This window comes from Barbatula barbatula, assembly GCF_947034865.1.
Source record: "Barbatula barbatula genome assembly, chromosome: 4".
In the NCBI taxonomy this organism is placed as follows: domain Eukaryota; kingdom Metazoa; phylum Chordata; class Actinopteri; order Cypriniformes; family Nemacheilidae; genus Barbatula; species Barbatula barbatula.
In genome coordinates, this window is record NC_136768.1 from 24,200,777 (window position 1) to 24,214,992 (window position 14,216).

The 14,216-nt window shown below is 38.7% G+C and overlaps 1 protein-coding gene across 2 annotated transcripts in view; it reads right to left on the reverse strand.

Annotated features, from left to right (window-relative positions):
• The window catches only part of LOC306892916 (copine-8), a 66,694-nt gene that overhangs the window by 8,140 nt on the left and 44,338 nt on the right, over positions 1-14,216 (reverse strand). For both annotated transcript variants that reach the window (XM_079454299.1, XM_079454300.1), the window contains 7 exons: positions 12,704-12,745; positions 12,123-12,198; positions 11,094-11,147; positions 10,396-10,457; positions 2,776-2,822; positions 1,538-1,719; positions 586-713 (listed from right to left, as the gene is read on the reverse strand). In XM_079454299.1, coding sequence (XP_079310425.1) covers positions 586-713; positions 1,538-1,719; positions 2,776-2,822; positions 10,396-10,457; positions 11,094-11,147; positions 12,123-12,198; positions 12,704-12,745 — 591 coding nt within the window. The remainder of the gene's footprint in view (positions 1-585; positions 714-1,537; positions 1,720-2,775; positions 2,823-10,395; positions 10,458-11,093; positions 11,148-12,122; positions 12,199-12,703; positions 12,746-14,216) is intronic.

Here is a 14,216-nt window from a genome sequence, read left to right on the forward strand (position 1 = left end):
CCTGTAGCTCAAATGCTTGAACATGGTGCTACCAAGGCCAATGATCTGGGCTTCATTCTCAGAGAAGTGTTAAACAGCTGAAATATGCATATTGACTATGGTGCAGCTGCTTTGAATACTTGTCTCTGCCAAATATGTAAGATATATATAAAATATTGAGAGGAACCTTGTGGCGAGCAGGGCGGGACGAGAGTGGCCAGGGAACGGCGCGAGGCTGGTAATGCGAGTGATAACGAGCATCAGCTGCCTGTGCACCGGTCTCGCATCTCTAACGGAGGAGCTTCGGAGGCATAAGAGAGGAGCTACAAGAGGGAAGGGCGAGAGAGGACCAGACCTGGATTTTATGGTATGTTTTAGAGTGTTTTGTGGCCGGCAGTCGACCGTGAAGGAGCGGCCAGCATTTTACTTTCATTTTGTTGTTTGTGTATTTTATTAAAAGGTGGTTGTAAGTTCGCCGGATCCCGCCTCCTTCCTTTCTTTTATTGAAACTTGTTACAAACCTATTTGGTATAAATTTCAAGATTACTAATCTACCAAAGGATAAAATGGTGAAAATTGTTTCTGAATGAAATCTTAATGTCATACCTGGCAACATGGTTGATTACCGGTGAGAAGTTGGTGGGACCGTAGAGCTGCACAGATTTGAGACTCTGGTAATAGGCCTCCATTACTCCATCAATGCCATTGCAATACGGGTTCTGAGGGTTTCCATTCTGAAACAATAAAAACATTTATGAAACCGTACATGTATCATTATTTTGGCATAAAATCAACTCAACTACTGCTGCTACACGATCCCTGTGTGCTTTCCGCCCATGCTTACGTTAAATGCATATATTTTGTGATGGCTGCAAAAATAGTGTGGTCTTTTATGCAAGTACTTCCCCTAATGAATTATCTCAATAATTCCTGGATTTTAGAGAAGTTATTATATTTCTTAACTGTGCCTAAATGTAGAAAATGTCAGTAGTCCTTGCAAAACTAGCCACGACAGTAGTGTGTTATGGGTGGTTGCCAGGGGCCTATTTTAGTTGCTAAGGTGATTGTGGCGAGCAGGGCAGGACGAGAGCCGTAAGGGAAAGGCGCGAGGCCGGTCACGTGAGTGATAACGGGCGTCAGCTGTGCGTGAACCGGTCTCGCATCTCTCACGAAGGAGCTCCGGGAGCATAAGATACGAGTGACAGGAGTGTATGACGAGAGAGGACCGGGCCTGGACATTATGTTGTGTTTGTATGCCCGGCAGTCCACCGTGAGGGAAAATAAATTATTGTAATGAAATGTTATTTAACGTTCGCTGGTTCCCGCCTCCTTCCTTCCTTTTATGGATCTTTGTTACAGTGATAAAAACGGTTCCTAAGGCATCTTTAGTTGGTTCCTCTAAGAGGTGGAGTTGCTAGGCTGTTCATGTGGTTGCTGTGCAGTTGCTAAGCATTGCTGTGTGATGGAAAGGATGTTGCTGCGTGACGGCTACAGTGTTCTGAGTGTTGTACACAAGGTGGTTGCCTCTGGTTGACACAGTGTTTGTATTTTTGCTTACCAGGGCAAACTCATGGGATACTCTCCCATCAGGAGGCAATTTAGCGCCAAAACCTAGCGCAGGGAACATCTTGTCGCTGTCATAGTCCTGTATGATCTCCCCCACGGCTTTGAGCGCCATGGCGTAGGCGTTGAGCTGATATGGAGTCATGTAATGGAGGGAGGTGGGCTGGGCTGGGTTGCCTGGGAACAGTGTAAAAGGAAATATGTACTTTTAACTTAACCATCTGAGAAGGAGAAGAAAACATAGTCCATTACATATTTCATAAATAATTGCACCCGGAGTTAAAATAAAATGTAAGAAATCTCTGTAGAATGTAACGTATGGTAGCACACATACTATTGCAGTGTAGTTATTATACATAGGTATAACCACACGTATTTTAGCAACTATGTGTTAAATGCTTTGCTTATATTGGAAATATAATAAGAATAGATATTCATGTGAAGCAACTCATCCAGAATATGTCTGAAAGGGGCGAAATGTAATCGTGTATGCTTGCATGTGGTTATTGCAATAGGTGAAGAAACACTTTTAGGGTCAAAAATGTGCAAAATGAATCCCTATTTTAGCTTCATTTTCCATTGAAATACGGTTATGTACTATTATTTTGTCATGTAGTACAGTGGATGGCAATAAACCATCAACGTGTCCTATTGTGACAGCAAATAATTTGGGGACAAACTAACAATGAAGATCAATCTCTCTCATGCTGTTTAACATTATAATTTGAAATAATATATCAACACATGTACTGTATATAACAACTAAGTACAAGTACACTAGTATGAATAAAAAGCCTTTAAGGATTCTTTTCAAATGCAAATGAAAATATAATTTTAAACGATCCGTGCGGCACGTTTAATTGGTTAACCTGTGTATTAAATCAGTTGGAAAGCAATAAACAAGTCTTTTAGATATTCAAGAAAACGTTGCCATCTGGCCCTAATGTTCCCAGAGTATCATGACATATTAAATTCAGAAGTGCAATAACGAAATCTAACAAAAATTGAATTGATACAGGTTGCCTTGTAATTTAGATGGGTTTTGTGGTCTTGCCCGAGCAGACCAATGTAAATGGCAGGCCTCTCGATATAATCACACAGATCAAAGCTCTTTATTATTTAAACCTCGCTCATTATCATAGACGGACGGTGGATATTACTGGCTCTTTATCATCTCCCATTTGCATATATTACAATAATTCCCCGCAGTCCTGCGCTGTCGGCGGCACTCACCATTAGAAGCCGTGAAATCAATCGCCACTGTGAAATTAATCTGAGTCCTGCACAACAAAGAGACAGATAAAGGTTATTTTAGTCATTCTTCAATCTTGTGGACATCAAAAAGCACCAGGCAGAATAAAAGTGAGCTCATTGAGAAGCTCTCAAAGTAATAAATACAGGCTCTTTAGGAAAGAATTCAATTGAAAGTGTCAGAAAATGCAGCCATCATCGAGGAGAAGCCCGACACGTGTGTGACTATTATTTCAATTCCATTAGAATAAAGGAATATATAACATACATTATAAAATACTATTTTATCTACATACGACCAACTACAGTACGTTTAACTATTTGTAAGAGTAACTGTGAAATCTGAAATGTATGTGGCTGCTTAAATATATGAATAAATCTTGTTTTTATTGTATTTTTTGTGTTATTGCGGCTTAAATCAAAACAAACCAACAGCAGTTCGATCTATATTTATTGGAATGCACGATAAAAAAAAACTTACTCTTCATATATACGTAGGTGCCTAAATAGATAGCAAGGGTTTGCAATGCACAAGACTGGAACAGAGCTTATAAATAGTTTAAATAAACTAAATAATAAATGTAAATAGTTTAGATAAACAGAAATAAAAAGTATAATATTTGTAATAAACAATATACAATATATAAATAGCAAAATGTTAACAATATGTGACAATATAGTTGCAAAAGTGATCAGTATTGCTATAACATATGTGCACATTGGTCGGGACTATTCTAATTGGTGAAAACTATTTTTAAGCGCTTATGTCCGAATGTTTAATCTTGTGTGTTTGTCTTCATTATAGTGCAAGGGGAATAGATAGACAGGATACATGTTTATGTTTGCTGGGAGACACACTAATACACACAGCAAACTGATGCTGTAAGTACCGATCCGTCTCCTCTTATTAAATTACTGGAAGATGGTTCCAACAACAACAAAAACGTGTAATAGAGATAAACACAGCGCAAGCCTGAAATAATTAGTCTGTCTGTTCATACCAAGTTGGAGAACTTCCATGTATGATCTCTGTTAAATATCTGGATCTCATGTTGACTACATTGAATTCATGTTTAACTACATGTGACAGTACAGCGTAAACCTTTCGCAATGCCAGCGGTCATGCCATCACAGAGTTTACCACAAGGTACAGAATTAAAACATAGTAATATATATGACTTTGCATTTGCATATATTTTGATATAAGTAATAGGCTAATTAAAAGACATTAGGGTGCCTTCACACTGGAGATGTCAGGATTTATTTATAGTTTGGCTGGTGTGAAAACTGCACCTAAGCCGGCACCCTCCGGGGTCTGAGAACTGTTCAATTGGACATTTTGGTATTAATTACAGCAGGTATGAAAGGCACACAACTTGCGGAAGTGAACTGCTATTAAAAAAGAAATTCTGCCATCATTTCTGTGATCTGATGAACACAGAGAAAGATATTTGGAAGAATACTTATAACCAAATGGATAACAACATCCATTGACTCCCGTAGTAGGAAAAAAACAATGGTAGTCAAAAGTGCCCCAGAACTGATGGCTGGGATCAAACCCATGACCTTGGCGTTGCTAACGCCATGCTCTTACCACTGAGCTACGGGGAAGCCGGTTATAAAGAAGTGTAAACACATTTGGAACAACTGGAAGGTCAGTAAATGATGACAGCATTTTAAAGTATCACTTTAATTATATATCATTTGCTTTTACAGTTGAACTATTCCAATTATTGCCCGTCTCCGCAGAAAGAGCTTTTAGTTAGTTTACACTTTTTGCAACTCTTGAAATTTGTACCACCCACAGGAAACCTTTTCGAAAGACGGCTAGATGAGGCCAGTGAAAAGCACGGGACATACAGGCTGAATCAAAGGGTAGTTATTGTTCATTTTTTGACACAAAAGAAAGAAAATGTGTTGCTGAGCTGTTGAGTATAGAATCATACCATATACTGCAAATGTGCACAAGATCTTAAGTAAATGGGTAATGACAAACAGGAAACTATTTGAATTCCACATTTTTATAATAATTACTAAATATTATTCGGTGATAGTTAAAATGAGTTATGCAAGTTATGTAATGAAAGAAGGATAGATACTCTCATAGCATCTGGTCTGGTAAGGCCGGTTTGATTAAATCAGAGGTTGTATTGCAAGCAAGACATAGACTTTAATTGATTGTGACAGCTATTTCAGACACTTGAGCAGAGGTGAACATGACAGTATTTCCAGAGGTTCAACACAAACTGAACAGTTACATCTTGGATGCACTAGAGGGGACATGTAGCAGAAGTCTGTCTGAGAAATGACTAGAACCTTGTAACAAAGATCCATTAAAGGAAGGGTGGAGGCGGACGTAAAAACACTTTGTATGACTGCCGGCCATACAAACATAATAAAACCACAACATAAACTCCAGGCCTGGTCCTCTCTCACTGACAGTCCAGTCGCTCGTCCTCTTATACTCCAGATCTCCCCCGTGATACAAGACCGGTGCGTGTACAGCTGATGCTCGTCATCCCTTACACGCCTCGAACCCCGGCTCTCGTCCCGCCTACCTCACTACAAACCTAAACAAAGAGCTGACAACAGTCTGATAATGGAAGGGACAACTTTTCCATTTGCTACAGCTCATGTCCTGAAAGGAGAAGACAGTGGCTGCAATGTTGTCCACAAAAGGCCAAAGTGTAGTTTTCCTGCCATGAGTTTGAAACTTTAACACACCGGTGGGTGGCCGATTATGGCTGGGGGTATGACATAAAGTCAGGATGAGCATGACATGATGACTACCCATCCAGGTCAACAAAGTGTAATGTCCTCTAAGATTACATATGCAGAGACAAAGAAGTGTAAAGAGATGTATGATAAGAAATGCAGTGAGAAGAAATACAATCGAATGTCAAGGCGATGGAATTTTTTCCAGAACAGAAAGGGGACATGTACTGAGCCCTGCAGGACACCAGTGAACATACTTTAAGCTGTGAAGACATCCGTAGCATTTTAGTATATTGACGAATCTTCACAATGAACAGTTGCTTATTAGCATGCATATTATTCGAATATTGGCTATTTATTAGTACTTATAAATCACATTTTCTGCATTACCATATTCTACATCCTTAATCCTACCTTATACCTAAACAACTAACTCCTATCATATTAACTATTAAAAATCACCAAATTAGGAGTTTATTGAGGCAAAATTCGTAGTTAATGGTTTGTAAAATAGCGAGAATTGGACCTTAAAATAAAGTGTGACAAGACATTATATGGATATAATTACCATTTCAACAGTTATATAGTTTGGAATTAATTGTACTTTAATTGTCATCCTGGCAAGTGAGATATTCACAGGCATGTCTACATACCATGTGACGACAGAAAGGTGTAAATTGATTTTCTCCCATACCATTTATACCAAATAATTTACTTATTTTACAAATACAACATTAGAAAGTAAAAGGGTGCATATGTGTTACAGTGATTTAGGTACAACACGATGCTAATTATAAAAACACAATGTGTCTGATGTAAACATGCTGCAACTGTAGGTTATTCACAGTTGCCAAGCAACATTGCACCTTGGAATAACAAAGAATTAAACTGATGTATTATTACTGTTTTGAGTAATACACACAATGTACTGAGCAACTGTATATTTTGGGTTATGTCTGTAATGTAAAAAAAGAAAGAATACATATCTAAAGTATTTTTGTCAGAGGACTTTACTATCAAACACAGAGCCACAGTCAATTAGCCATCAACACCGAATAAACCGAGTTCTGAAAATGTATGCTTTCTCGCAAATATCTAGCTAATAAAGATGCATTGGCCATAAAAGCTACATTACCACATACACACAAACATATTTCATTCTATTGTCTCCCTTAGGGATTCCTAGTCATCCCAACTGCTTCTAGAAGTAAATCGAAAAAACGACCCGTACCTAATGTTTCGCACCTAACCATCGATTCCAATGGAGGAAAAAGCATTCATCAGGAGGTTAAAGGGGAAAAGATCATAGTCTTCCTCCCCCAGAATACCATATCCATTCTGCCCAAAAGGGATCACAGCTTCGTAAATAAGAGCCTTGTGGCAGTAACAACTAACTGTGGTGCCGGCAATCTAAGTGTTTGTAATGGGGGTGGTAACGTGTGACTGCAGGTGCTAAACTCGCCGTCTGAGAAAATGAAAATTGGAAGATGGGGGCTGTTTCTGCCACAGATGGGACTCTCAGGAGGTTCAGAGAATATCCTAAAGGAAACTCGTCTTTCATTATTTGACTCAATCTCTACCTCTAGGATTTTGGGAATAGGTAATAGGTAAAGTAATTTATTATGAAATGAAGTCCTATAACGATTTGCAATGTCATATGGTATGCTGCATATTGCACATGTATTATAAAGGTCTATGCATTACAAGTTATTGTAAAGGTGATTGTATAAGCTTATAGTCGTCATGGAGTTACATTATATCTTAAATGTATATCATTTCTAATTGAGCGTCTTTCATTTACATTTAGGCGTTTTTCCTTTTTCCAAGGTCTCCTGAATGCTGATGAAGTGGTTTTTATGCATGAGCTTGTAGCTAGAGAAATGTCTTGTGACCCAAGTATGGAATAGGACAGATGTTGTTGACTAGAGGTGAGGGGACACTGTCCATCTGGAGGTGATAAACTTCCAGGGATTAAGCAATTTAGTCCAAACTGTTTCAGCATTACATTGCAACAAACAAAAATAATGTAACACAAGGTTTTGCACGAACATTTTCAAGCCTCTCACTTTTCTTTAGAATTAGACATGTAAGGCCCTGTCTCCATCAATTATTTTTGGCCTTCCGTCCACACTGAAAATGGAGCTTATTGAAAACGCTCCCCAAAGTGGATGGATTTGAAAACTTTGTTTTTACGTTGCAGTTTTGACTATAAAAATGCAGGCTTTTGAAAAATATGAACCCATTTTTTATTATGCGACTCTCCAGTTTGAAAGCGCAAATGTCCTTCAGATCGATAAATACTTCAGATCGCATGAAATTGACTTGCAGTTGTTGTTCAGGGATGGAAAACAATACATACCTATAATGTAATTCTATGACAGGTATTAATGAATACGCTCAACGTTACAAGCAAATAATGTGGTGATCTGTTTAGAACGCTTTTAGAAAAAGTCAACCGCACGTAGGAACATCGCTTCGGTTACATATTTAAATCATCAGAATGAATAACAACGACGTGCATTACATCAGACTTTACAAAATGTTGATATTTGCAGAGCATGAAAACGCATACAGTGCAACATGAGGACTTTTGTATCCTCCGTTGCAATTATGTCAAAGAAGCAATATGGACGAATCAGCAATGACTTATAGCTTTAGACATGTCTAATACGTAGAGCACATGGAAACGCTTCAGGGCTTTTTTAAATCGTCTGTCTGGCAATGGTTATATCGTATGGACATCAAATTTATATTTTCATGCTCTTAAACATGACACTGAACGAACCAAAGTCCAGACCCGCTGCAGTCAGAATGAAGGTCTGCTAGGGGAGACTAGCTGCTGCTGGTAATAGTAATAAGAAGCATTATTAGACTGAGGTAACATGCAACAGCATCACGGAGCTAATACATCCTAAATGTGTGAAGATATTTCCCCTGATACTTAAAGACAGCTGTTAGCATGGCTCAACAGTGCAGATCCCCCACCAAACATGGCTGACAACCGCTGTCCTTTGAGATATCTCCACACACAATGCTGTTATTTACGAATGTGAAGTTCTCCCGAAGTGCTCCCAAATACAAATGAACTGGATTGTTGTCCATTGCAATGGCTGTCTCTCTAGAGGCCTACGCTCTTCATCTTCTGCAGCTTATGGGGTGCACTCCAAACTAGTGTCAATCACTGCTCAGTGATGCCAAAGAAAGACATAGGATAGAGGGCGGAGGAAAATGTTATGTCACTTACGTTTGTATAGTCATACTGTTGTCTGTCCGACTGCCGCATCCAAGACTGCCATCATCCATTAACTTTACTGACATTTTAGATAACACTTACACACAATGTCACGCAAAGTTTGCAATATCAAGACGGAAAACTCCATAATAAATACAGTATTGTGCCCACAGGTTTTTAGTCAGAATTGTAAATATTTACTATGAAAATACAATATATTACAACAGTTACACTGTAGTCTCACATAGTCAGACCTCCATTCGAAAGGCTGCTTTGAATGGCCAAGGATCGCCCAAGAAGCCATATGACTGACAAGTAAAGCAACCAATCCCGCTTCGATTTGGTCATATTTGGTGCCATAGAAACGGAAACAAGTCACGGCAGATGCAGATCGAAAAAAATCTGTTCTCCAGCTCATTAACAGCCCGGCCTGACATTATTGAAATATATCATTGTAGACTCGGTAACAAAGGTTCGGACACACCTGACCTTATAACAGCTTCTTTCTCAGCACGGTTTTAGAGATTTCGTCAAAATCGCATACTCTCCGTTGAATTACAATTTAAAAAATATGTATGGTTTTAAGCTAGTAACGTAGCTGTTACGCAACTCCCCGAATTGGTAAGCTTACAGTTAGTTGGAGTACTTTGCTGTAGGCTACAGCACAAACACTGTCAAGCAGAATTACACTAACAGTGCTTCAAACTGCGACAGCCAACAGGTGCAACGAAGCTTTAATACCGGCAGAGGAGAATGTGCATAAATAGAGAAACTGCAAACAAGACTGGCATTACGTAATGTTCTCGACAAAAATCCATTTACAGCCCTACACAACTTTCCACTCTAGTCGTTCACAAAATAACACACAGCTGAGAAACACACGCCATTACAGCTGAGAAAAAGCGCTTAGGGAGTTTACAAAAAGCATCCGTGTGCATTTGGGCATGTGCTCTATATTGACATACTTAACGTATAAGATCTGTCAGTTGATTCTTTACGTTTCAGTCCTGCCTCCAGATATCAATTATTTGCTTTCGGATTTAGTTTTCTTGACATCATTTCAAACTGAATGAAGTCAATACATGATGAGTTGGGCGATCCGGTAGAGTGCCAACTGTATCGCCCAGGTGTGGACAAATTCAGCTCGAGTGCATTGACCTTTCGCCCAAACATCTCGGGCTAAAAGGATGGCGACGTTATTAAAACGTAGGACTGTAGTGTTGCGTCAGAGCAGAGGTGGCTGAAGCCTACTTTTTACCTCCATAATGAAAAGCGTCGCTCAACGTGGGCGTGCGATCTGCCGTGCATGGATGCACCCTGCCCCTCGGAGAATGACAGGCGGCACAGTTCACTTTTCATCACACGCACAAAGCGACGGCTCAAACACCTGCGCTTAGAATTGCAAACACAGCCTCATCTATCATCTGCCATGAATGGACTAAATCCCTCATGGTGTCCGACTCGCTCGTATGAAGTCTGCCTTTTCTGCTGCCTCCGTAATTACCCAGAAGCACTTAACGTATAACGGAGACCTGAAGACAACTGCGATCAGTCGGTGCAGATTCCAACAGTAATCTTAAATAGTTTGTGTGTGGGGTACTGGCTTGCATCAGAGGCGGATCATAAAGGAAGTGTTTGAGTAAAGCATCACTTACCCGCCCTTGATGAAGTCTAGGAAGGTGACTTCAGTGTCGATGAGAAATGACAGCAGTGTAACCTAAAGATACAAATCTTGTGATCATTCTGAATTTTCGTAATGGCTTTGTCTTTAAATTGAAGAAAAATATGTACTATGGACTGGTTTGGCTTGGGGCAATCAGATATTCCAGCTGGGCAACAATTTTTGTAATTATCAGTCATCATAGTTCATTGCATGCAGAGGGTCCCGCGGAAAATCTGCCCCCAAGACTCGGCCAAGTACCAGAGTTAATTTTAGTCTTAACTTTACCACATTTATTTACACTAAATACAAGTGATAAAGATCACACAATACAACACAGTCAACAACAACTGTACACAACTTAAAGGTAAAAATGATTATTAAACGGTCAGTTCTGGTCCTTGATTCTGATCGGCTGAGCCGAGTTCCAACTGTTATAAAATACCCCGATTTATAATGGCTGACTGCATTACGTAACCTCAATATCATTTTATTTTACTTTTTTTGCTACACATAATGAATAACCGCGTCGCTTAGCTGTTATAAAATGCACTGTAACCCACTGCTTCGCTGTGCTTATTGCTTTAATAAAGAATGAAAAGCCTGTCTTGTCGGCTTTTAAAGCTTGTAAGTACCTTTGGTTAAAAGTGTCTGCTTAATGTTTACATGTATATGAAATATGTATTTGCTTACTGTTCCAGAGTTGAGGTATTTTTTTTTCCTGTCCTTCTTCTTAGGGTTTATGACCTGTATATGGAAAGAATTTGTTTAAAGCGTTCATTTCATTGTTTTAAAGGATAATGGAAATAATACAATAAGCTATATCGCACTACAAGTGTATGGTCGCAACCAATGCCCGAGTCAAAACTTTAAATTACGCAGAAATTCAACCTCGGTTTAAAATGTTAATAATAACAATTATGAAAACATACAGTAAAACACATCATTAGAGATAAGAAAGGCAAGAGGTTATTCTAATGCCTTCATCGTTTTGCAGATTTGGTTTAATAAATTGAATATGTGAACGTATACCTAGATAACGTCTAAGAAAAAAACGTTTCCCAACAAATTTGCAAAATGTTTGTGATATTTACACAAGCTAAACAAAAGGCTGCGTTTGCCAGTGAAAGTCCTTTCTGAAGACATATGGTTATACATAAACGCCAACACACATTGCAAAAGTACACGTAACCGACTTAAAACTGGCAAGTGCCCTTTCTTTACTGCCTTTTGTCCTGCCAACTTATCTTGAACAAACACAAAATACTGCAAATTGGCGCGCAACGATTTTACATGAATAAAACAAAAGGGCCTCTTCTAGATAAAACATGAATAGTTTAAAACATCACATCAATACTCCGGAATATTTTAAGAAAGTGACAGAACAAGCTGGTGGGTTCAATTAACCCAGAAAATGTTTATATTTGACACAACCCATTGTGTTAACATTGAATATATTGTCATTTATATCAGATATACTCTGCCTTTAATCTTCCATTTAATGGCACGTCCATTTAATGTTCCCAAATCTGGACATATTTGTGTCATCGATAACGTGGAGTGGGGTTTGGACCAATGAGATTACACCAAGAATGTCCTGTAGATATTTGTGAACATTTCGGTGCAGTTTGTTTGTTGTTAAACTGTCACACAGCAGAACCAAAAGTTCTGAACACTGAATATTTGACAAAAACACCCGAGTGAACGTTCTTGACAACTTACCTCATACACGTTGAATTGTGACTGGCCTCTTGATAGTTCTCTGTAACTTGTGCTGAATTCCCCAATAAAGTCGTGACTTTTTTAAAACACACACACACACACATCTGTCAGCATGGCGAACTTTCAGTTAAATGCATTGTTGCTTTGTTCAGAGAAATAACCACAACACAAATTATTAATGAAATCAAAGGAAAATCCTGCACATGATACAGACATCCAATGACTGACTGGGTTTCATTTGCATTTTAAAACACCGACATAAGTGATCTACAAAGTACATTAAAGAGACAAATCTTTCAGCTTCTTTCGTTAAGCTTCTAATAACAAATCTGTACTGAAGTTTATCTGCCATTGTAAATGAATTCTCCACGGACAAATCGAACGGGATTTTCACTTCTGAAACCCAACTGTTGAGCCTGATGCGCATTCTACGGTCTTAAAATAACGACATTATCCTTTTATCATAAGAGCGTGTCTGTTTCATGCTTATTATCTCTTTTACATTCAGAGCACTTCATCTATCATGACGCACACAATAAATGAATGGATGTTAGATACAGTGACTGTTTCCAGCTCATTACCTGCCATCTCGATCCCAGTCGTACACTTCAACTTTGATCGTTCTGTGAGAGACAGAGAGAAAGAGAGTTGGTTGAAAAATCGGTATTTGTCTATATTAACTGTGGTGTCTGTATGTGAAATCACACATCCCCATCTGCAATATGATTCCATCTATGATGAAAGACGGTTCACACCGCACTACGTTTTGCGTATTTTCTACACTCGGTAGTGGTGGTGACATAAAAAAGACCCCCAAAAGATTTGGCCACTAAGAAATTACCAAAACATTTGCATCTAAAAAGATCCTCATATTAACTACGGACATTTTACAAAATGGCCTTAATTATAAAACCCTACAAAGGCAAAGTGCAGTAACTTCACATTTGGTCAAAATTAAGATAAGGTTTGAAATGGGCTTTGTAACATCTGTTTTGTCTTTCGACCAATCTCATGGTTCAATTTTGTCCCGTTTCAGAGAAACGAGGGTCAAAAATTGCAGCAACTGGCTGGTGTGAAAACTTTGAAGCCATGTTTCTCAATTTCAATGTAGCTACTGCACTTTGCCTATGTAGGGCAGTATAGTAAACACCCTTGAGTCTGTTTTTCATGCACATCTTGCCCCCGTACATTTTCATAAACTGTGGTCCATGTACTGGATGATTACTATTCACGTTTCATGAAACGGCAGTATAATACACAATTAGAGTGACATGCTAGATGGTCTAGGATAGAAAATAGTAGGAAAAGTCAAACACATGGTCTGATCAATAGTGTGCATGAGTTTGGATCCATCATGGTGTAATTCAGCGACATGTGGTGCATTCAAGTTGTATATTTAGCCAATTTGTGTGTACCCTGTGCATTGACCTCATCGCCTTGGTGTTTTATTATACATATGCGAACGATTTTGTGGATTGTTAGGGAGAGATGTGCAAAAATGTCATTTTTCCAAACAGTATGATGTCCCGTACACTTCTTACATTTGAAATTCCATACAATCTTATCATTTCTTTTAGACGTAATGCAATGTGTTTACACGATTTAAGGAGGTTTTTTTCTCCTCCAATGGAGTTTTGGGTTCCTCGCCACCGTTTGCATACTGTTTTGCACCGTTTGCCCGGCCGGGGGGGGGGCTGCTAGAATGTTATAGTTTTATTTAATGAACACTGCATATAGGAATTTATAGTGTGTCTGATATTTGACCTGTGTTTTGACTCGCATAACCTTATATGTTTTGCTTATAGTCCATTTTTTCTTGTACAGCTGCTTTGTAACATTGAACATTGTAAAAGCGCTATATAAATAAACGTGACTATTCCTAGTTCTTCTTTCCATCTATAAAATCACTTTTCTTTTAATCTTTCTTTTCCAGGATTAAAACGATTTACATATGGATTAGTGCGATTCGCAGAAAATAATAACAACCTCTACATATACTGTCCCCAGTGTGACAGGCAAGTGATTAAAAATTGAACTTAACTGTCAATTACACAGAGCAATAACTGCACACGTACTAACAAGAACCAAATCCCC